We start from the raw sequence: 22,536 nt of genomic DNA, 5'->3' as shown, positions 1-22,536 counted from the left end.
AGGCTCAAATCATGTGTCCACGCAGGGCATGCTGTGAATGCTCGAGGCTTCCGTGGCAATGTTAAAAGAGACCTACATCTCCTGTCAGAAAGATAAGGCCAGGACTTAATGGGGTGGAGGGGAACGTGGCGAGCGGATCTCGAGGGGAAAGAACACAAGGAGGAGAGACGGGAGCGTATGGACATGGCTCACTCTCCCAAGATTCGTGAGCTTTCATCTTGGTAAAGGCATTCAATCCAGTCCCTGTGTTGTTGGAACCCGGTGCCCGGGAACTCGGACTTGATGCTGACCTATAGGAAATGAAGTGAGGTGCCAGGACTGCGTTGCAATCCTAAGGAATGTGTGAGATGGCTCTAAGAGATGAGAAGGCAAGGCCGGTGACCAGACACCCCACCATCTGCCTACACTCCCCAAGCCTGGCCAGATAAGGCGCCCTTCCGTAAGGAAGGCCGCAGTGAGGAGGCCCTGGAGACCTCAGGTCCCCTGAGGGCTGTGCTCTGTGGGCAGGGAAGGGCAGAAGACACTCCTTCGTGTCTTCGAGGGTGATGAAGTGCTGACATACCCAAAGAGGGGCCACCTAACCGCCAGGGGGGCCGGTGGACATAATCACCATCACTATGACTGTGGTGGCAACCGGGGCGTGCTGAGAGAGATGACCGCAGGCAAGGGCTCAGAAACCATCGCGTTCCGAGAGGGTGGGACAGTTGGGCAGCCAGTGGGGCTCCAGCTTGATGTGTCTCACAGGAGAAAAAAATCAGTCACTCATGACCAAGCGGCTGAGGGCAGCCACCACCATGGGAAATCACGGCTCCTTCATCCAGGCCCCAGCTCTGAGGCGGGAACCGACTGATGGAAGGGAGGGTCCCCTTGCGGAAGGGCCCTGTGATGCCACCCAAGTACACATGAGAAAAATTCCTTCCCCAGTGGGACTTGGGGCACCTTTGTCCTAAGGATAGGGCACCCCTAGACCTTGTGAGGCCTCTGCGATGCAGTCCGGGCTGACACTGAGACCAGGCCCCACCCTGCTGCTCTTTGGGAGACCATGGGAAAGGGCCATGTCCTTTTTACAGCAAGTCCGAGGACCTACCCGATGGCAATGTCCCCAGTCATGAGTGTAAATTGGGATAGTTTCCCCAATGGCTCAGAAGTAAAGAAACCACCTGCAGTGCAGGAGATGTGGGTTTGATTGCTGGATTGGGCAGATCCAGCATGGAGAAGGGCATGGTAACCCACTCCAGTATTCTTGCCTGGAGAATCCCGTGGACAGAGGAGCCTGGCGGGCTGCAGTCCACGGGGTCACAAAGAGTTGGACACGACTGAGCATGCACTCAACTCAACTTACTGAACAACCTCCCGAACCTTCCACCTGAGTTAAGAGCCCGCTATTGGGGGAAGGGCCAGATGACTGTCCTGGAGCTACCCACTGCCCACCTCCACCTGAGAGAAATCTGAACAACCCCACAGTTCCTCCTGAAACTGAAGATTCCTGGTGCCTCTTCCACAGAGACTCAGTGGACACCCTCACCACATCCGCAGTCAGATCCCCTGTGAGCCCTGCCAGAAACAGGCTGATGCGGGGAGACCACTTGTTTAACCGCGCACCAGCCCCAGGGGTGGCCGTGGAATGCCAACACCGCCGCTGGCATGTGTGACTCACTAAAGAGCATCAGAAGCAGGCTGTGAGTGGGCGTGGCAGCGGGGCACCTTCTTTCTCTTGCTCCAGGGATCTGGTGCCTGCCCTGCTCTGCCCCGAGACCTTGACTGCCAGGATGCTCTCTGAGCTGTCACGGTAGTCAAGCAGCAGTGTGTTATTTAGACCTGGGGAGCAGTGACAAGCCTCTGAAAGAAAGCTTAGAAAAGCAGCAAATGGGGGGACTTCTCTGCTGGTCCAGTGGCAGAATCCAGCTTCCAATGCAGGGGACGCGGATTCAGTCCCTGGCCCCTGAAGCAGGATGCCGCAGGGCAATGAAGCCCGTGCCACAGCTAGAGAAACCCATGGCTGCAAGGAAGACCCTGAGTGCGCAACCAAGACCCAAATCAGCCACACAAATTTTAAAAAGTTTTTTAAAGGGGGATAATATGGACAGATGCAGAAGCAAGAGACGTCACCTAAGAGACCGCCTCCATCTGGTACCTGTCAACAGGGAACGTCCACCTCATGGCTCCAAAGCGACCCCTCTCCATGCGGAAGGACCTGAAAGGATCCAGCTTACCAGAGCCAGCTTCCTTAATCTCTGGGCTGTGGCACCACGAATGGGATAAGGCAATCGAGGAGTGGGGAGAGCAGAAGGAGCGAAAGCTGTCTTCAGAGTTTACTCCCCCAAAATATATATATATAATGGAAAATCAGTCTTCTGTGCAAATTCCACCCCTTTTAAATAATTAGCACTGGAACCAAATACCGAAGAGTCAAGTTTTATTTCACATGCGCTCAGGTGTGGGAGCATCAGTATTTACAATGCATGAAGTCATAGCATTCACAGAAAGTAATTCCAAGCAAGTCAAAGCCCACGCTTTTCCAAACCACCCCACCACCCCCAACCAATGAGCACACTGCATCCAATACTGGAGAAAAAGAAGGCCAGAGCACAAGTAACCCCAGTCCAAGTACATATCAGGTAACTCATACTGTCCAGTACAACAGTTTTAAAGTTATTGATAATGTTTAAGATTATTTCAGGGGTAAATAAGCCTTTCTTTTAAAAAATTAAACATAACATCAGTATTTACATCACCAGGTAATGCCTGAAGTTTCCTGATCCTCAGGACTAAAAATGATTATATTTGCATTATTAGTGCACACTCCTCAACCTGAATAAAGAAAGAAAAGGAGATCAGTGCTATCACAGTTATGGGTCATGCTGATTATGTGAAGATACTTAAGTTGCTCACTATAATTCGGTTAAGCACCTCTTCATGGACTTCCATCCCTAGCCTCTACATACCCTCTCAACCCACCCCAAAGGCCCCACAAGCCTGGAGAGTCCCTGACATGAGCTGCTCAGCTCCACGGTGACAGAGACACAACCCTCCTAGGCTGATAGTACCCTAGGGGTGAGGGAAATGGGATTAAGAGAAGGGGAGAAGACAGGGGTGGAGGGTGTTTCCACTGATGGGCTTCCCAGATCCCTGAGTTCACAGAACAAGGAGAAAGAGCAGCAGCATTACAGACAACTCTGAAACACACTTCCACTGTGCCAGAGCGGGAGCCCTTTCAGACATCAAACCTCATGGAAGCATCATTACATCAGACAGGCTGGAGGGGCAAACCCGCCACAGGGAATGAACAGTGATAACCAATGGATCTGGAGGGATTTGTGAATGGTCTGCTATGGCTTATGTATTTACTCATTTTATTTATTTATGCCTCTCTTATTCCAAACAGATTTTTGTTCAGCCTTCCAAATGGCTGTGGATAGAAAGAACACATTTCAGTGGAAGAGGAAGAAAACATGGCAGAATAGAAAAGAAATGAGCACAGTTGAGGATCAGTTCCCTACCCTCCAGGACTCAGACATTCACACATTGAATTCTACCCGCTCTTCTCAGAGAAGAGGGAAGTGCACATTTCATTAATTTTAAATAAAATTTTAAAATTAAAAATATAAAATAATTTTTTAAAGTTAAAAACAGACCTAACTTTCCACCAAGGAAAGAATCACGTCAATTTGAAATAGTATTTTAACTAAGGATAAAAATATATCCTGAGCTGCATTAAAACAAACAAACCTGCATCCAGTAGATTTCATCCTATTAATATTTCATGACTATTTTGAATTCATAAAATACACAGTAGGATACATATGTATACATATTGCATTGTTTTCAATATAAAATAGAAGCAAATAAAAAATCAAAGAAGGTTAATTAAAAATCCTATAATCAGAAAATCTCTATACCTTCCACTCAATTTTGCTACAAACATAAAACTGCTCTAAAAAATAATATGTTAAAGTTTTCCTTTCTCTAAAAAAATATTTATTTCCCAGCAATAGCACAGAAACGGCTTAGAAATGACAATAGCCAGTATCACTTAGCTCATCTAGTCCCTTAAATTATAGTCTCTAAATATTTCCCATTAAAAGAAACCAGGGCTCCTCAAGAAATTACTTAATCCAAGTCTGGGTAGAATATATACAAAATAGGCCTAAATGGGTCTCCTGCATTGGAGGCAGACACTTTAACCTCTGAGCCACCAGGGAAGATAGAATCAATAACTATTATCAACAACAAAATTACATAGAAGCCAATTTGAAAGGGCTCCTACTGGCTGAAGATGGGCTATTCTGAGCAGCAAAAGATTTAACATTTCACTGGATTGAAACACATCAGACATGTAAAAACAGCCAAATTCAGAATACTCCCTCTCACACAAAAGAAAAGCTTTTTGGTCATCCTTGAAGTTTGCTGGGGTATCAGCTCATTATCCTGAAAGAAGACTGAAGGGGAAGAATCCGCATCTCTCTCACCTTTGCTACAGACTTTTTCAGAATAACCAAAAAACTGATGAAGAGAATTTTTTGTAGAAAAACCATAGCTAGTAAATACAGAAGAAATGATGTGATTAAAAATCCTCATTTGGGGGGCTGATGGCCAAATTATACCTCTTTTTGGTCACACTGTGTGGCTTGTGGGATCTTAGCTCCCCAATCAGGGATTGAACCTGGGCCCTCAGGAGCAAGAGCTCAGAGTCTTAACCACTGGACTGCCAGGGAATTCCCAGGATTATATTTCTAAGTGCCACAAAAAATGCCTTCAAAATACAAAACTGAGGTAAAAGAAGCTTCCATTGTCTCTTGAATACATTAAAGCCAACTAATTATTCCTAGAAAGTTTACCTGGTATTCTGGCCTACTAAATTCTGTATTAAATGTATCAAACTTTAAAAAAATCACCATTTTACAATCCCTACTAGACTAATGACTTCAGGCAACAATCATCGACGACTCCTGAAACCTTAGATGAAAAGAAGATGTGCGGCTTTCTAGTGGTGGGGCCAAGCTGACAACACCTGACCAACCTCAGCCTCACCGAAAACAGTGGAGTCTCCCTACCAAAAAGGGCAAAAGTGGAACATGAATCTGTCCAGCTTCTAGCTCTAACTTTAATAGATGTCCACCTCTATCAGTTTACAGAAAATATGAAGGATAGTACATGGCAAACACCACCACAAATCCAAAATGTAGGAAATACCAAGATATAAATCCAGATAACTTGAACAAATAAAGGACACAAAATAAGAAGATATTTTAAAGACTTGAGAGACTTATGAAATATATCATATATAATATATAGACCTTTTTTTTAGATCCTGATTCAAACAAAAAAACTATAAAGTGACACAATTCCTCAAGGAATCAAGGGAGAAAACTAAACCTAAAGCTAACAGAAGGGAGAAAATAATGCAAATTAACGCAGGGCTAAGTGGCTCAGGCAGTAAAGAATCTGCCTGCAAAGGAGACGACCCGGGTTTGATCCCTGGGCGAAGAAGATCCCCTGGAGAAGAAAATGGCAACCCACTGCAGTATTCTTGCCTGGAGAATTTCATGGACAAGGGAGCCTGGCAGGCTACAGTCCATTATGGTTGCAAAGAGTCAGACACGATTGAGCAACTAACACTTTCATTTTTCAAGTGAAATAGAGAATAGAAAAAAAAAAAATCAATGAAAGTAAGAGTGCATCTTTTAAAAAGATCAACAAAATGGACAGATCTTTAGCTGGATTAAGAAAAAAGAGATAAAACTCAAAATCAAAAATGAAAGAAAAAATGCTACAACGGATGCTACAGAAATAAAAAGGATTATGAGACTATTATGAATAGCTGTATGGCTACAAATTGTGTAATACACATCCTACCAAGAAACATATAACCTACATAGACTGAATCATGAAGAAATAAAAAATCTGAACAGACCAACAACTAGTAAAGAGACTGAATCAGTATTGAAAATCTCAGAGAAAAACCAAGAACCTGATGCCCTGAGAGTGAAAGTGGCTCAACTGTGTCCGACTCTTTGTGACCCCATGAACTGTACACTCCATGGCATTCTCCAGACCAGAATACTGGAGTGGGAAGCCTTTCCCTTCTCCAGGGGCATCTTCCCAACCCAGGTCTCTTGCATTGTGGGCAGATTCTTTACCAGCTGAGCCGCAAGAGAAACGGAAGGATACTGGAATGGGTAGCCTGTCCCTTCTCCAGCGGATCTTCCTGACCCAGGAATTGAACTGGGATCTCCTGCACTGCAGGCGGATTCTTTACCAACTGAGCTAGAGAATTCTACCAAACATTTAAAGAATAATTAATGCTGATCCTCCTGACACTATTCAAAAAATTAAAGAGGAGGGAACACTTTTAAGTTCATCCTATGAGAACAACACAATCCTGATATCAATGCTAGACAGGACATAACAAAAAAAGAAAACTACAGGCCAAAATCCATATCCTTGGTTAATACTGATGCAAAAATCCTCAACAAAAATCAGCAAACTAAATTCAACAACTCTTTTTCTTTCTCTTTGGCTGCACCACTTGGCTTGTGGGATCTCAGTTGCCTGATAAGGGGTTGAACTGGCACCCTCAGAAGTGAAAGCGCCAAGTCCTAATTACTAGACTGCAAGGGGTTTCCCTTAGCAACTCTTTATATCAGTACATCATGACCAAATGGGACTCAGAACACAAGAGTGATTCAACATATGAAAATCAACGGGTTGCCCCACATTAACAGGTTGAAGAACAAAAACATGATTGCTTCAATTGAGGCAGAAATCTATTTAGTAAGATTCTATACTTTTTTATGATAAAACATTTAAACTATGCTGCTGCTGCTGCTGCTAAGTCGCTTCAGTCGTGTCCGACTCTGTGTGACCCCATAGACGGCAGCCCACCAGGCTCCCCCGTTCCTGGGATTCTCCAGGCAAGAATATTGGGTTGCTATTTCCTTCTCCAAAGCATGAAAGTAAAAAGTGAAAGTGAAGACTGTCAGTCATGTCCAACTCTTTGCGACACCATGGACTGCAACCTACCAGGCTCCTGCGACCATGAGATTTTCCAGGCAAGAGTCCTAGAGTGGGTTGCCATTGCCTTCTCTGTTAAAGTATGAATAGAAGAAAATTACCTCAACACAATAAAGGCCATATATGAAAATCAACAGCTAACATCATACTTGATATGAAAGACTGCAAGTTTTTCTTTCATGACCGGGATGCACATTCTCACCACTTCTAGTCAAGATACTAACGGAAGTCCTAGCCAGAGCAACAAGGCAAGAAAAAGAAAAAGACATTCAATTGGAAAGGAAAAAGTAAAATTATCTCTGTTCACAGATGACATGATCTTACATGGAGAACACCCTAAAGAGTCTCCCCCAACCCCCATACACAAACAATTATTAGAACTAATAAATGAATTCAACAAAGTTGCAGGGTATAAAATCAACATACAAAAATCAGCTGCATTTCTATACACTGACAAGAACAGTCCAAAAAGGAAATTAAGCAATTCCAATCAAAATGGGACCAAAAAGAATAAAATGCTTGGGAATAAACCTAACGAAGGAGGTGAAAGACTCATACACTGAAAACTACAAAACACTATTGAAATTTTATTTTATTTTTTTTTTAATTTTATTTTTACTTTATTTTACTTTACAATACTGTATTGGTTTTGCCAAACATTGACATGAATCCGCCATGGGTGTATACAAGCTCCCAATCCTGAATCCCTGAGATTTTAAACAGACTCAAATAAATGGAAAGACATCCCATGTTAATGGATCAGGAGACTTAGTATTGTTAAGATGTCCATATTTCCAATGTGATCTACAGAGTCAGCGTAATCTCTATCAAAACATCAACAGGATTCTTTGCAGAAATGGAAAAATTCATCCTCAAATTCATATGGAATTCCAAGGAGCCCCAAATTGCTAAAACAATTTTGGAAAAGAAGAACATTAGAAGACTCATACTTGCTGATTTCAAAAGATATTACAAAACCATAATAATAAAAACAATGAGTTACTGATATAAAGACAAACAAATAGACAACTGGAATAAACAGAGGGGCCTGAAATAAACTGTCACGTATATGTTTACCTGGTCATCAACATGGGAGCCAAGACCACCCTGGGGAAAGAACAATCTCTTAAAGTTTTGGGGAAACTGGATATCCACATGCAGAAGAATAAAATTGGATCCTTACTTTACACCATATACAAAAGTAACTCAAAACAGATTAAATACTTAAACATAAAACCTTACATTTAAAACTCCTCAAAAAAAAATGGGGAAAAACTTTATGATATTGGGATTGGCAGTGACTGCTTGAATATGATACCAAAAAGCATAGGCAACAAAATCAAAATAGACAAATAGGATACGAAACTTAAAAACTTTTTCACATCAAGGGATACAATCAATACAGTTAAAAGTGAGTCTATGGGAGATAATACTTGCAAATCATATATCTGATAAGCAGTTTATATCCAGAATATATAAAGACCTACAACTCAAAAACAAACAAACAAAAAAATCAAATACTATGACTTAAAGTGGGCAAAAGACCTGAATAGACATTTCTCGAAAGATGCTATACAAATAGCCAACAAGCATATGAAAACATGCTCAACATTACGAGTCATCAGACAAATGCGAATCAACACCCACAGTAAGTCTGCATCTCACACTACTACCAGAAACAAACACAGATGATAAATTTAGGTGAGGATGCAGAGAACCTGGAACACCGTACTGCTGGTAAGACTATAAAGTGTGCCAGCTGCTATGGAAAGCAGTACAGAACTTCTTCAAAACGTGAAAACCAGGACTACTACACAACCCAGCAATTCCATTTCTGGGTATATATCCAAAAGAAGAGAGAGCAGTGTCTCAAAGAGATATCTGCACACCCAAGTGCAAGCAGCACTATTCACAACAGGCAAGGGGTGAGAGCAATCCAGGTGTCCACTGATGGATGAACAAGTAAACCAAATGTGGTAGACACATACAGTGCAATATTACTCAGCCTTAGGAAGAAGTCTTGTTACATGCTACAATATGGATGCACCCTGAGGACATTATGCCAAGTGAAACAAAAGACAAATAATGTATCATTCTGCTTATAGGAGGTACCCAGAGTAGTCAAACTCGAGGAAGTGGGAGTTACCCGGAGCTGGGGGTGGGTAGGGGCATTGTTGTTTAATAGGTACAGAGTTTTAGATCTGCAGATGAAAAAGCTCTGAAGAGCTGTTGTACATCGATGTGAATATACTTAATACCACTGAACTGTACACTTAAAAAATCACTAAGATGATTAATTTTATCTTACGTGTTTTTTTAAATCACACACACAAAAGACAACTGAAATAGTCGGAAGAAACCTGAAAACTAATCCTTACCCAGTTAACTGCATTTGAATCCTATACTTACCTATAATAGACATAGCTACTTAATCCTTAGATAGTGGAAAAAACACTCTTATTAAGAGGTAGAAGACCTATTATAGCTTCTATCCCCAAGTCTCCTAACTAGCAGACTTAGACAATTTTAAAGAATTAGTGAATTTCATCAGATATAACAGCATTATGGATATGCTTTTTAAAAATTGATTCATACTGAAGTATTTTAGGGCAAAATCATATTTTCTAAGATTTGTCTTAATGTACTCCGGACAAAAACAAAAAGTGTGGGGCTGGGGTAGATGAGAAAGAACAGTGGAATAGTCACAAGTGTTGAAGCTGGGTGATGGGCACATAGAAACTCAGTTGCTGTTTTCTCTACTTCATGAATACTTTCAAATTTTCCCAGTAAAAGACTTTAAAAAGCATAAACAAAATAAGAGGGGAAAAGGATGGATGGATGAATGGATGGATGTTTGGAACAGCAGTAGGATAAATGTACTGAGATTTTCTAACAATAGTATCATACTACCCATGCTACTGTTAATTTTTAGAAAGTTTTTTGTTTAACTTGCATTTAACAGATATATTAAAAAAAAAAAAACTAGAATGAAATTGAAAGCCTTTTCAAGCTTCAAGTAAATGTTTCTTACCACCTCCCCTGGCAATAAATAAATCGAAGCAGGTAAATGAGCAAAGAACGGGGGAACACAGGCACCCGGGGGGCCATGGAGAGCAAACCACACATACCCCTCTACAGATCATATCTGAACAGAAATGGAAAAATTTCTGCTCGGAAAGCTTCCCCCATAAAATCAAGGAACACAAACCAAGCGTGAGAAGGTGTTGCTGACTATTCCTTGGGCACAGAAGATGGACCTGTCCTGTTTCTGTTAAGACAGGAATCAGTCAACCAAGGACCTCAGAATAAGGATGACAGGGCCCAGGACCAAAAAGTACTGGCAGTCAAGGGGAAGAGAAGAGACAAAGCTGCAAGATGAAACCAGGACTGAGGGAAGTAAATTTCATCCGGCTCAGGCACTGGAGAGAAAGATCCGCAGTTAAGAAACCAGTGAAATAATGCTTGTTGGAGCAGCAGAGACGCACAGGGCCTGTTGCACCACAAGGCGGAAGACAAATGGCAGAACTAACATACACTGGGGGGACCCAAATCAGGGAGTCAGAGAGCCAGGGACCCCAACTGGGCCAGGCACGAGGGACTGAGAGGGTTTGGAAGAGCGGCCTTTCTGAGACAGGGGGAGGCGTGGAGCTTGAGTGGTGCTACGGAGAAGGGAGTCAGAGAACCTGAGCTCAGCTGGGCACTGCCCAGGGCAAAGCACCTCCCTCTCCCACGACCCCACCATCTGCAAAATGTGTTCAAAGAAAGGCTCTCCAGGGTCCCTTCCTTGGTTGCAGATAAATTTTTCTCCAAACATACTCCTGACTGTAAGAACGATTAAACACAAGGGGGTAAATAGTAAGGAAACCACTGAAATCTCCACGCCAAGATGCATTTTAAACTTGCCTGGAAGGCCGGCTGTCAACACTTTGGCTGCCTGGAAACAAGGGAGGTGGTCTCCAGGAACCCCCAAGGTTCCACTGACCAAGAACAGAAGCAAATGATACTTGCCTGGGAAAATGGAGAAATGCCCTGGCCAGGCCCTGCCTCCCTCCAAACAGGGAGACAGACAACAGGCAGAGGAAAGCAATGCCAGCAGTCGCTGCTCTGACAAATCACTGGGCATGGTGCCCACTCCCATTCCCTAGGAGTGGCTGCTCCACAGATTCTCTGGGCACCTGGTACCAACAGTATCACTGCACACCCCATGGGATATTTTTAAATTGGCAACATCAAGTGCTTCCTTGTGACTGAGCCTTGGCAATTGTTGCACCACGTGTTTTTTTGTTTTTGTTTTTTTGCACCACGTTTTAATACCCTCCCCTCAAAACAATCTTGAGGTACATACAGTAATTATCCCCATTTCAGGGTGAGAAACTGAGGCTCAGTGACTTCAAGTTTGCCCAATGCTGCCTGACAAGTAAGCAGGAAAGTGAGGAGCCCCACCCCACCCCGGTCAGAGGTCACAGAAAGATTCCCAGTGAGGCCTTTTCTATCAGGATTTATTGCTAGCCCAGGGTCACAGGGTCCCCTGCCTCTGGCACAGAGGCCAGCCGGTGGGGTCAGGGCTGCTCCAGACATATTGACCCCTGCCTCTTTTTCTGTGGATCCAGCGCAGAGATGGCCATCTGGTTCCATAACCAGAGCGCAAGGGTAACTCTGATGGGGTCAGCTGGAGAGGAAGGATAGCCCAGCATCCCAAAGCCAGGACCCCCAGGGAGGAAAGGCCCCTGCCACTCCCGATGCAAGCTTCAACCTCCCCACTGGGAGGGCGCGAACCTCCATTTCTAAGCCCAACCTGGGGTGGAGGGTGTGGTCTTCAGTTTCCTGGCTGCCCCTCCTGTGTAATAGTTGCCCTACACTGAAACTGTCTAACCCCCTTTCAGGGCCCATGTAGTTATGATGAACTGAAATCAGCCTCAAGGAGAGCACTTGGAAAGGACATCAGGTTCCAGGCCCTTCTCATTATATCAGGTTCCAGGCCCTTCTCTTTACACTGTTACTTGTGTTTGAACCCTGTTCTCACCTGTAAAGATACAGGCAGTGGGAAGACCCCTTCTGTTGGGAGGCGGAAACCTGGCTCTCAGCAAGGGCAAGTTGCCTGTCCCTAATCACTCCATCCAAGTGTTGTAATACAAATGGAGTCAAGGTTGGCAAACACCCTCTGAATTCTAGGCAGCAGCACCATGACCTTCATCTCGTAGTGCTCACATCCTTCCACTGCACCCCCAAGCCCAAAGGTCCAGCAGCCAATTAGACAGCATCAATCAAGGCCCAGAGGAACAGGAGGAACCCTGTATTCCAGACGGTTTGGCTGATGCTCTCAGTAAAGGTGACTCTAATAGAATCAAGGGAGAACAGTAAACCCTCTTCTCCAGCAGCCAGAGGGGCCTCCATCTTGCCTGTTCTCCCAGATTACCTAGCCCCATTGCCCCTTCCCCAGAAAGTTCAGGATCACTGATTTCTGGAAACTGCTTAAGTCCAAAAGATTTTTAGAACACCAACAGTCCCTTCCCTATTCCACTTGCCAGAGGCATCCCTATTCAGCAACCCCCTGTTTTCAGGGCATCCTTGTGAGTTCTCTAGAGGAGGAGGGCTTACTCCACATCATTTGGAAAACAGATGCCTGTCCTTACATGTTACTTTAGTGGCCTCACATGCATATGGAAAAGCACGTGGTCATCTGCAGAGTTAACCTCCCTGGACTTGCCAGGCAGCCCCAGCACAGATCACAGTGCCAGCCAGTCTTGTGACAAGTGTGGGCTGGCAGGGGAGGCTGGAGGGGGTAGATGGACGGCCTGCTCTGCAGAGGGATGGGGACAGAGGGCAAGGGCAACGAGGAGGCAGGCGCCAGGGGGGCAGACAGGGGTGGGGTCAGGGGGCCGGCTGCAGGATGAGCTGGGTAATTTCTGCCCTGCTGCCCAGACGCATGGGTATCCCATAATAGGCCGTGCCTGGGCTCACATATACAAATGTAGTCTCGGCCACCTGGTAGAGACCAGCAAAGAAGGGGTTCAGGAGATAGGCTGCCACATTCAAGGGGAAGATCTGCCCAGCATGCGTGTGCCCAGAAAGGATCAGGTTAATATCTGGCCGGGCCTGGAGGGCTCTCTTGGCAGCCAGGGGCTGGTGAGCGAGCAGGATGGTGGGGTGGTCTGGGCTGCAGCCCTCCAGGGCCTTCTCCAGGTCCATGCCGTGACCGGTGTAGTGCAGCATGTTCGCTGCGATGTCGTCCACCCCAGCCAGACAGATCCAGTCGTCATCCTCACGGTGGGCCCCGGTAGCAGAAATCCTCACATTCTCATTGTGGAGGGGCTGGACGTTCAGGGACAGCAGCAGCGCAAACCAGTTGTTGACATCCGACGTGTAGTACTCGTGATTGCCTGTGACAAAGTAGGTGCCCAGGCGTGAACGCAGCTGGCCCAGAGGAGCCACAGCCGTGCGCAGGACAGAGGCTTCGGAATCGCACAGGTCGCCCACGATCACCGTGACGTCCGGCTCCAGCGTGTTCACCATCCTCACGAACATGTCCATCTTGGTCCTGCCCACTGTGGGGCCCAGGTGGATGTCCGAGAGGAGCACAATCTTGAGGCTGTTCATGGAGGGGTGCAGCCGATGCACGGGCACCTCCACAGTGGTCACCGCTGGGGGCTGGGCGGCATTCAGCAGCCCCACCACGGTGAGCACAGTGGTTACCATCACTGCCAGTGCCGGCCGGAGGGCCAGCTTCCTGGTCTTGTCAAGGCTGCCCACCGCCCTGCCAGCACGCCAGGCCAGGAGCTGGTAGGCCTGCTCCATGCCGCTGAGGACACAGAGGAAGCAGAGCATGATGACATACGCCCCGAGGCAGGTGTAGGCAACCAGGGAAAAGAGATAGGGCTCCTCGGCCACTAGAAAGATCATGGTGAAGAAGCTGGAATGCGCCAGGGCCAGGAAGGCCGCCACGATCATCTTCCAGAGCTGGAAACAGGCTGACTCTGCAGCCGGGGAGTGCTTGAGATTGCTGACGGTGCTACGCCAGATGAAGATGGAGCCGAGGAGCATGAGCGAGTTGGCAAACAGGGCGAGCTGCAGGCGGAACAGGCATCGCCAGGCCCTGATCTCCAAGCTCTCTGCCAGGTAGGACCGGGAGACAATCATGGACAGGAAGACAGTCCCGGCAGCCAGGGCGGCCTTTGCCCCCAGGGACAGCTGCCTGAAGATCGTCATTGCCTCAGCTCCTTAGAGGATACCCCACCAGCTTTGTGCGGGTGAGCTCTGGAAGGTGAGTTCCTTAGATAGGACAGTGGCCAAGGACAGGTTTCCAGGTCAGCTCCTCCTGCAACCAGGAACCGGCGTCAGCTTTTTGGGATATGAGAGCTTTCTTGTCCCCTGCTAAAACCTGAAGGCCACTTACATCTGCCCAACCAGCCTTGAATCCAAGCCACTCACTCAAACCAGTCAAAACCAGTCAGCTGCTACAGTTTATCAGTGAACTATAAACACACCTGATTGTAACAAGATGGGCAGTTTCACTTTTCTTACAGTTCTCTGCATCTTTCAAGTATTTCCACAACATGTATATGAACTTTTATAATAAGAAAAACATTATTCTAAATCAGCGGTTCTCAAAGTGTGGTCCAGGGAGACCCTTTGGCTGTTGGGGTTGCGGGGGAAGCGGGGGGGGGGGGGGGGTGTCCACTGATTGTTTTCAAAAACAGTACTAAGCCATAATCATTCTCTCATGAATGTACAGTGAAGTTTCCAGAGGTTACATGACATGTGATATGGCAGAACTGAATGCAGAAGTAGTTACGAGCATTCAACAGTCATCTATTAAGACAGACATGAATGGATACAAGTATACATATGGCTGAGTCCCTTTGCTGTTCACCTGAAACTACCACAACATTGTTAATCAGCTATACCTCAATACAAAATAAATTTAAAGTTTGAAAAAAACAAAGTCTAATCTCAAAAAAAAAAAAAAACCACATGAAAGAGATTTGCAAAAATGTACAATGTCACTTTGTGCCCTAAAAACTGCAGAGAACAACTTGTATAAAATATATATATATTGTTTATTAACATATAGTTTTAAATGTTCTAACTTAGGACAGTTACAGTTTGAGAACCGCTGTTCTAAAGTGTAAACCAGGAAGCCATGGAAAGCTCGTCTGCCGGTATTTTTTTTTCAGCTGTAGGCCAAGGAGGGGCAGAGGCAACTGACACAAAGATTCCTGGGGTGGAGCCAGTCTCCTGGTTGGTTCTCATAGCTGGCTGGCTCCCAGACAAAAAACTGCAAGGGAACTACAGACCTGGATAGACAAAGGTTAGCAAATATTCATTTGAGGTGACCTTTTCCCAATAAGACCCAAAACGAAAATATTTTCAGCAGGTGTTTTCCAAGTAAAATTCTCAACCTTGCTTTTAGATAAATGTAGGCCTTTTTTTTTTTCTTTTTTCTGCTCTAGGCACTTTATTAAAAAGCCTCTTATCAGAGGGTGTAATTTACAAGTCAAGTTCACCAGCTTCTACTTATAAAACAAGCCCCAGACTCAGCCCATCGGAACTCTGGAGGAACCAAAATTAGTTCCCAGAAAGTGTAGAGAGAAAGGCGCCCATTTCAAGTCCCCATTCTCATCTCCCAGCTCAGATCTGCACGCCCCCCCCCCCCCCCCGGGGCGGGGGCCGGGGGCCCGCGGGGCGGGCGGGAGGTCTGCCGGGTAGACTGAGGCGGTCCTTCTCCCGCAATCGTGCACGACTCCCCCTCCCCGCCCCCCGCGTCCCCGCCCCAGCACACACCTCGCCCGGCCAGACCTCCCTCCAGCAACGCTGGCGCCCACCTGCAGCCTGCCCCTTGCCCACCGTCAAACGCTGAAGCTTTGAACAATCCGAGCCTTAAAAGTAGGCGGAGGGAAGTAGCGAGACGGGCAAGAGACGTCCTCAAAGAGAATACCCCGAAGGTAATTAACCCAATGTTCCCATTGCTGGGGCCTCTCGTGACCCCGCTATTCTCCTTCCGGAGCGCTCCGCAGAGCGCAGGCAAGAGAGGCGCGCCAAGCCCGAGCCTCCGGCTCCCTCCAAGAACGCGCGCGACTCGGAATCCCACTCCCGGAAGCCCGCAGAGCTGGAAAGCACCTCATCTCAGCCCTTGGTTGCATCGATAAGGAAGTGGCTCTCGGTGACAGGCGGCAGGAGCGGAACCCACAAGCGACAGAGCTACTGGTAAGGCCGCGCGCCCCGCCCGGCCCGCCCCCGGCGGGAGGGCCGGCCCACTGCCTGGGCTTCCCCGGGAGCCGGGCGGGCCCGGGCGGGCCTCGGGGTCCCAGGACCTCCGCCCTGTGGGGCCCCAGGTGGCCGCAGCCCCAGCCCGGTTCCCCGCCAGCGTTCCCCCCGATTCATCATTTGTGCGCGCGGGTCCTGTGGACTTACGTGCACACCGCGCGCAGAGCCCAGCAGCAGCGGCACCAGCAGCAGGGCGAGGAGGCGAACGACCCCCGGCATGTCCGTCCACTCTCGGGCCTCCCGGCTCCGCAGTCAGCCAGGACAGCCGTTCGGTGTCACTTGACCGAGGACCGGGGGCCTGGCTCCGCCCCGCGCCGCCTCCGCCCCGCGCCCCGCCCCGCCGCCGCAGCCGCGGAGCCCGGAGCCGGGGGAGCCGAGAGCCTGGGGCCACACGCGGCCGCGTGACTGCAGGGCAGTGTTATCTGACCTCCGCCGGCCTCCGCCTGAGGGAGGAACCTTTTGCAAAGACTCAGGAGTACTCGCTGTCAGCAGCTTGATGACGCACCTCGGGTCTGGACTTTAACAAGGGTCTCCTTGTTCCCCGGCTTCCTGGGCACGACAGAAACGGAGCAGTTAAACCTAAGTGGACTAGATGGATCCTCAGCCCTTCATAGGGGCAGTCTGGAAAACAACCAGGAGTCCGCCAAAGTGTGGTCCCTGATCCAATCTTCTATCTGGGACGTGTTGGAATTGGAAATAACGAGTCCTCGCCCAAGAAACCCTAGGGATAGGGTCCAGAAATCTATTTTTACAACCCTCCAGGTCATTCTGACAGCACGCAAAGCTTGAGAACCATTATTCCAGGTTAATTTCAGTTCAGTCACTCAGTCGTGTCCGACTCTTTGCAACCCCATGAATAGCAGCACGCCAGGCCTCCCTGTCCATCACCAACTCCCGGAGTTCACTCAGACTCACGTCCATCAAGTCAGTGATGCCATCCAGCCATCTCATCCTCTGTCGTCCCCTTCTCCTCCTACCCCCAATCCCTCCCAGCATCAGAGTCTTTCCCAATGAGTCAACTCTTCGCATGAGGTGGGCAAAGTACTGGAGTTTCAGCATCATTCCTTCCAAAGAAATCCCAGGGCTGATCTTCAGAATGGACTGGTTGGATCTCCTTGCAGTCCAAGGGACTCTCAAGAGTCTTCTCCAACACCACAGTTCAAAAGCATCAATTCTTCGGTGCTCAGCCTTCTTCACAGTCCAACTCTCACATCCATACATGACCACAGGAAAAACCATAGCCTTGACTAGACGGACCTTAGTTGGCAAAGTAATGTCTCTGCTTTTGAATATGCTATCTAGGTTGGTCATAACTTTTCTTCCAAGGAATAAGCGTCTTTTAATTTCATGGCTGCAGTCACCATTTGCAGTGATTTTGGAGCCCAAAAAATAAAGTCTGACACTGTTTCCACTGTTTCCCCATCTATTTCCCATGAAGTGATGGGACCAGATGCCATGATCTTCGTTTTCTGAATGTTGAGCTTTAAGCCAACTTTTTCACTCTCCTCTTTCACTTTCACCAAGAGGCTTTTTAGTTCCTCTTCACTTTCTGCCATAAGGGTGGTGTCCTCTGCATATCTGAGGTTATTGATATTTCTCCTGGCAATCTTGATTCCAGCTTGTGTTTCTTCCAGTCCAGCGTTTCTCGTGATGTACTCTGCATAGAAGTTAAATAAGCAGGGTGACAATATACAGCCTTGGCGTACTCCTTTTCCTATTTGGAACCAGTCTGTTGGTCCATGTCCAGTTCTAACTGTTGCTTCCTGACCTGCATATAGATTTCTCAAGAGGCAGGTATTCCAGGTTATTGATATATTAAGAAATGTGGTTCAACTGTGGCGAAATCTTCAGGAATGCCAGCCAACCCTCAAGGCACCTGGGTCTGTGGAATTTTTATTTCATGCTGGATTTTGAGAGGTAAGAGATGAGAGTACCAAAAGGTCCCGTCTTTCAGTTTGGCACTTAAGCCACTCAACATCCCTGTGATGCAAGCAGATCTGCCAGGTGGACGTACAATATCTAGTATGATCTCTTTTCTACACTTGGGGAAAGGGAGACTCTACTGTGAGTTAACCAGTCCAGGACCGCTGGCTACCCCTAGATCTGAACCTAACGTTGTCTTTTCCTACCTGGTTGCCAAAACTCTCTGCAAATTACCCCTTTGCATCACTACACTTTAATCAACTTTAATCAAAACTGAGTCTCAGAGGAAGGCGCCTTTAGGGAAATCGCTTTCAAATATATATATGTATATATATATTTCCCAGCTTTATTGAGTTACGATTAACATTCTACTATTGTGGAATCCGGAATCACAAAACACACCTCAGAGGACACCAGACAGTGTGGAGTACCGTTTATTACTGCCAGCAGGTCCAAGGGAATCAGTTCCCAACAAGGACCTTGATGTTTCCCAGAGGCCGGGTTTTATAACCATCCCCCCCACCCCACCCCCACCACATGAGTGGTTCCATGTTAGCAACCTCTTTGTTGTATATGACTGAGTTTTACAACAAGTAGGTGCTAGGAGAACAAACAATTAAGGTTAAAGGTGGGGAACAATGCTTATATATCAAGGAGGGATATCTCCATGGTTAATCTAACAGAGGCAGCCTGACCTCAACTACAGTCTCCATTTGCCGTCTGTATGGAGGGAAGTCTCCAGGAGACCTGGTTTTTATTAGCAATGGTTTTCTCATTCTTGGGCAGGGTTCTGGCCCAGTTTACATCCTGTCTTTAAGACAGATGGCAGGCTTCAAGATGGAGTCTCTCCTGCTTTCCTCACACTGGCCCCGACACTACAAAAATCACTCATGTTAAATGTATTGACTTGCTAATGGTTTAGTCGCTAAGTCATGTCCGAGTCTTTGTGGCAGATGGGACTGTAGCCCACCAGGCTTCTCTGTCCATGGGATTTCCCAAGCAAGGAAACTGGACTGGGTTGCCATTTCCCTCTCCAGGGAATCTTCCCTACCCAGGGATGGAACCAGAATCTCCTACATTGCAGGCAGATTCTTTAACACCGAGCCACTAGGGAAGCCCATATTGTTAACTTGAGACTTGAGGTTAACAATAACAGTATAGGGTTAGCGAATTCCCTAGTGGTCCCAGGATTTGACGGGGAAGGCAATGGCACCCCACTCCAGTACTCTTGCCTGGAAAATCCCATGGACGAAGGAGCCTGGTGGGCTGCAGTCCATGGGGTCGCTAAGAGTTGGACAGGACTGAGCAACTTCACTTTCACTTTTCACTTTCATGCATTGGAGAAGGAAATGGCAGCCCACTCCAGTGTTCTTGCCTGGAGAATCCCAGGGACGGGGGAGCCTGGTGGGCTGCTGTCTCTGGGGTCGTACAGAGTTGGACACGACTGAAGCGACTTAGCAGCAGCAGTAGCAGCAGGGGAACTAAGATCCCACAAGCCAAACTTCGAGCACCTTCCCCACCCCGAATTACAGTTTATTGATAGACTCCTTGACTAAACTTTAGTTAGGCTTCTGTCACTAGAGACTCTTCTAGACTCTTCTAGACCTGGATCTTGGCCTTCTGTGCCTGACCTGTCCTTGCCTGACCCGAACTGTCCAGTCTTAGCAAATTAGCAAAAAAAAAAAAAAAATTCTTAGCAAAGAATCCTGCTAAATCAGTTTGGGAATAATCTCCCAGTTCTTGTTATCTGATCAAGTTCCTCATCCCCACCCCACCTCGCCTTGACATCTAACTCTTTGACCTACCCTTAGCAAGAATCCCTTGAGACCTCCTCTTACAATTTTCCACCCACAAGCCCCTAACTCTGCTGGCTATAAATCCCCAGCTCTCTTTGCTGTAGTTAGAATTGGGACCCATCCCTCTCCATCTGTAGCAGTAGAATTGACCATTATGACAAAAATCTTGAAGAAAATCTTGCTTACCACTTTAGCAAGTATCCAATTTTTTTTCTTTAGCACTATTTTTTTTGTTTGTTTTTTACAATTTGCAGACCTTTTTCAAACTTAGACTGGTTTTTAACAATGAGAGTGATGGTTATCAGACAAGATTAGTGGTTACGGGTCTTCTCTGGTGGTCCAGTGGCTAAGACTCTGAGCTTCCAATGCAGGGGGCCAGGGTTCGATCCCTGGTCAGGGAACTAGCTCCCACAGCAGCACATGCTGCAACTAAGAGCTTGCAGGCCACAACTAAGACCCGGCACAGCCAAATAAGTAAATAAAGTAATAATAACAAAGAATAGTAATTACTCATGAGAGTGAGGGCCTGAAATGGGAAGGGCCCCCCAAATTTTGTTTCTGGAACTAGAGGGTGGTTACAGGAGTACTCACCACTTAGTCATTCATTTGTTTTGTGTCACTTCCTGTATCTTTTTTTTTTTTTGACCTCGCCTCATGGCATGTGGGATCTCAGTTCCCCAATGAGGGATCGAATCCATGCCCTCTGCAGTGGAAACACAGAGTCCTAACCACAGGACTGCTAGGGAATTCCCTGTACTTGCTTTTAAAATTAGTTTAAAAGTTATTTTGGGGGTTTCCCTGGTGGCTCAGTGATAACGAATCCACCTGCTAATAGAGGAGACGGGTTCAATCCCTTTTCTGGGAAGATCGCACATGCTGCAGAGCAGTTAAGCCTGTGCACAGCATTTGAGCCTGTGTTGTAGGACCTGCAAGTACTTGAAGCTCGTTTGCCTAACGCCTGTGCTCCACAATAGAGAAGCCACCATAATGGGAAGCCCATGCACCGCAGCTACAGAGTAGCCTCTACTCTCTGCAGCTAGAGAAAGCCCCCCCAGCAACGAAGACCCAGCACAACCAAAAATAAAAATAAAAACACCTAAAAAAAAAAGATGAGGGGGACTTCCCTGGCAGTCCAGTGGTAGAACTCCATACTTTCACTGCAGGGGGGCAGGGTTCAGTCCTTTGTCTGGTCTAAGAACTAAGACCCTACAAGCCTTGAGGCATGGCCGGAAAAAAAAGATGAGATTCAAATGTTGGCATCCATGAATAAAGCTGTATTAGACTACCACCCCTTCTGACCCACTATGTCCTGCGTGTGACTGCTTTGGGATCACAATGGCAGTTGAGCAGCTGAAACAGAGACTTTGGTGTTGCTGTTGTTCAGTCCCTAAGTTGTGTCCTACTGTTTGCAACCCCATAAACTGCAGCACGCTAGACTACTCTGGTCCAACTCTCACATCCATACATGACTACTAGAAAAAAACATAGCTTTGTACGGACCTTTGTTGGCAAAGTGATGTCTCTGTGTTTTAATTCGCTGGCTAGTTTTGTCATAGCTTTCCTTTATGAGCCACAAAACCTAAAAATGGATCGTATCTGACCCTTTACAATAGAAGCTTGCCCAGAGAGTACAGATAGCAGTTTGTTTCTGAGATTTTAGCGCCAGAATCTGTGTTATAGTTGAACTGGAAGTGAAAAGAGCTGTGGTTGTGCTAAAGGCTTTACCAGCAGTGAGTCAGTCTGTGTTATTATCCACATTTCATGGAGGAGGGAACCGAGTCACAGAGGAGGTACCTGCCAGAAGCTGCAGAGCCAGGAAGTGATGGGACCTCTAGTCTTATCGCCTGACTTAAACCCCAAGTTTTTATCTTTATTTTTGTATTGAGGTACAGTTGATTTACAATGTTATGTTATTAGTAGTTTCTAGAGTATAGCAAAATGATTCCAGTTTATATACATATATGTATATACACGTTCTTTTTCATACATTTTCATTATGGTTTATTAGAGTCCGGGTTATTTTCACAAGGCCATGATGCTTCTCTGCCTGCTCTATTTATAGTTCCTGTCTAAGCGTGCACACACAGTGTGTGCTGCTGTGCTGTGCAATGCTCAGTTGTGTCTGACTCTGTGACCTCATGGACCGTACCCCACCAGGCTCCTCTGTCCATGGAATTTTCCAGTCCAGATTGCTGGAGTGGGTTGCCATTTCCTTCTCCAGGGGATCTTCCCAACCCAGGGTGAAACCCACATTTCTTGTGTCTCCTGCATTGGCAGGCAGATTCTTGACCACTGTGCCACCTGGGAAGCCTCATGTGTATGTATCATATATATAATTATACATTAAAATAAATATATATTTATTACATGTATATATATAATTATACTTACTATACATATTATTACATGTATAGGATGAGAGCAAACTATGGAGCAAATGAGGCAGAATGTTAACAATCGATGAATTGGGCAAAGGGCATATAGAAATTCTTATATCAAAATAAAAAGGTTATTTATAAAATAAAGCCTCTTGGCTACA

General features: G+C 46.5%; 1 protein-coding gene across 2 annotated transcripts in view; it reads right to left on the bottom strand.

Annotated features, from left to right (window-relative positions):
- LOC120867861 (beta-galactosidase) overlaps positions 1–16,602 on the bottom strand; it is a 99,200-nt gene extending 82,598 nt beyond the window's left edge. The window contains exons 1-2 of one of the 2 annotated variants that reach the window (XM_040246311.1): positions 16,426–16,589; positions 13,000–14,329 (exon numbers count right to left, since the gene is read on the bottom strand). In XM_040246311.1, the coding sequence (XP_040102245.1) occupies positions 13,000–14,220 (1,221 nt within the window). In that variant the 5' untranslated portion in view covers positions 14,221–14,329; positions 16,426–16,589. Of the gene's footprint in view, positions 1–12,999; positions 14,330–16,425 lie in introns of both variants that reach the window. The other variant, XM_040246312.1, reaches the window with a different exon arrangement.
- Between the last annotated feature and the right edge of the window lie 5,934 nt (positions 16,603–22,536).

This window comes from Oryx dammah, unplaced genomic scaffold, assembly GCF_014754425.2.
Source record: "Oryx dammah isolate SB20612 unplaced genomic scaffold, SCBI_Odam_1.1 HiC_scaffold_9, whole genome shotgun sequence".
Lineage (NCBI taxonomy): Eukaryota > Metazoa > Chordata > Mammalia > Artiodactyla > Bovidae > Oryx > Oryx dammah.
The sequence above is the reverse complement of the archived record's forward strand: the minus strand, read 5'-3'. Positions and strand labels throughout refer to the sequence as shown.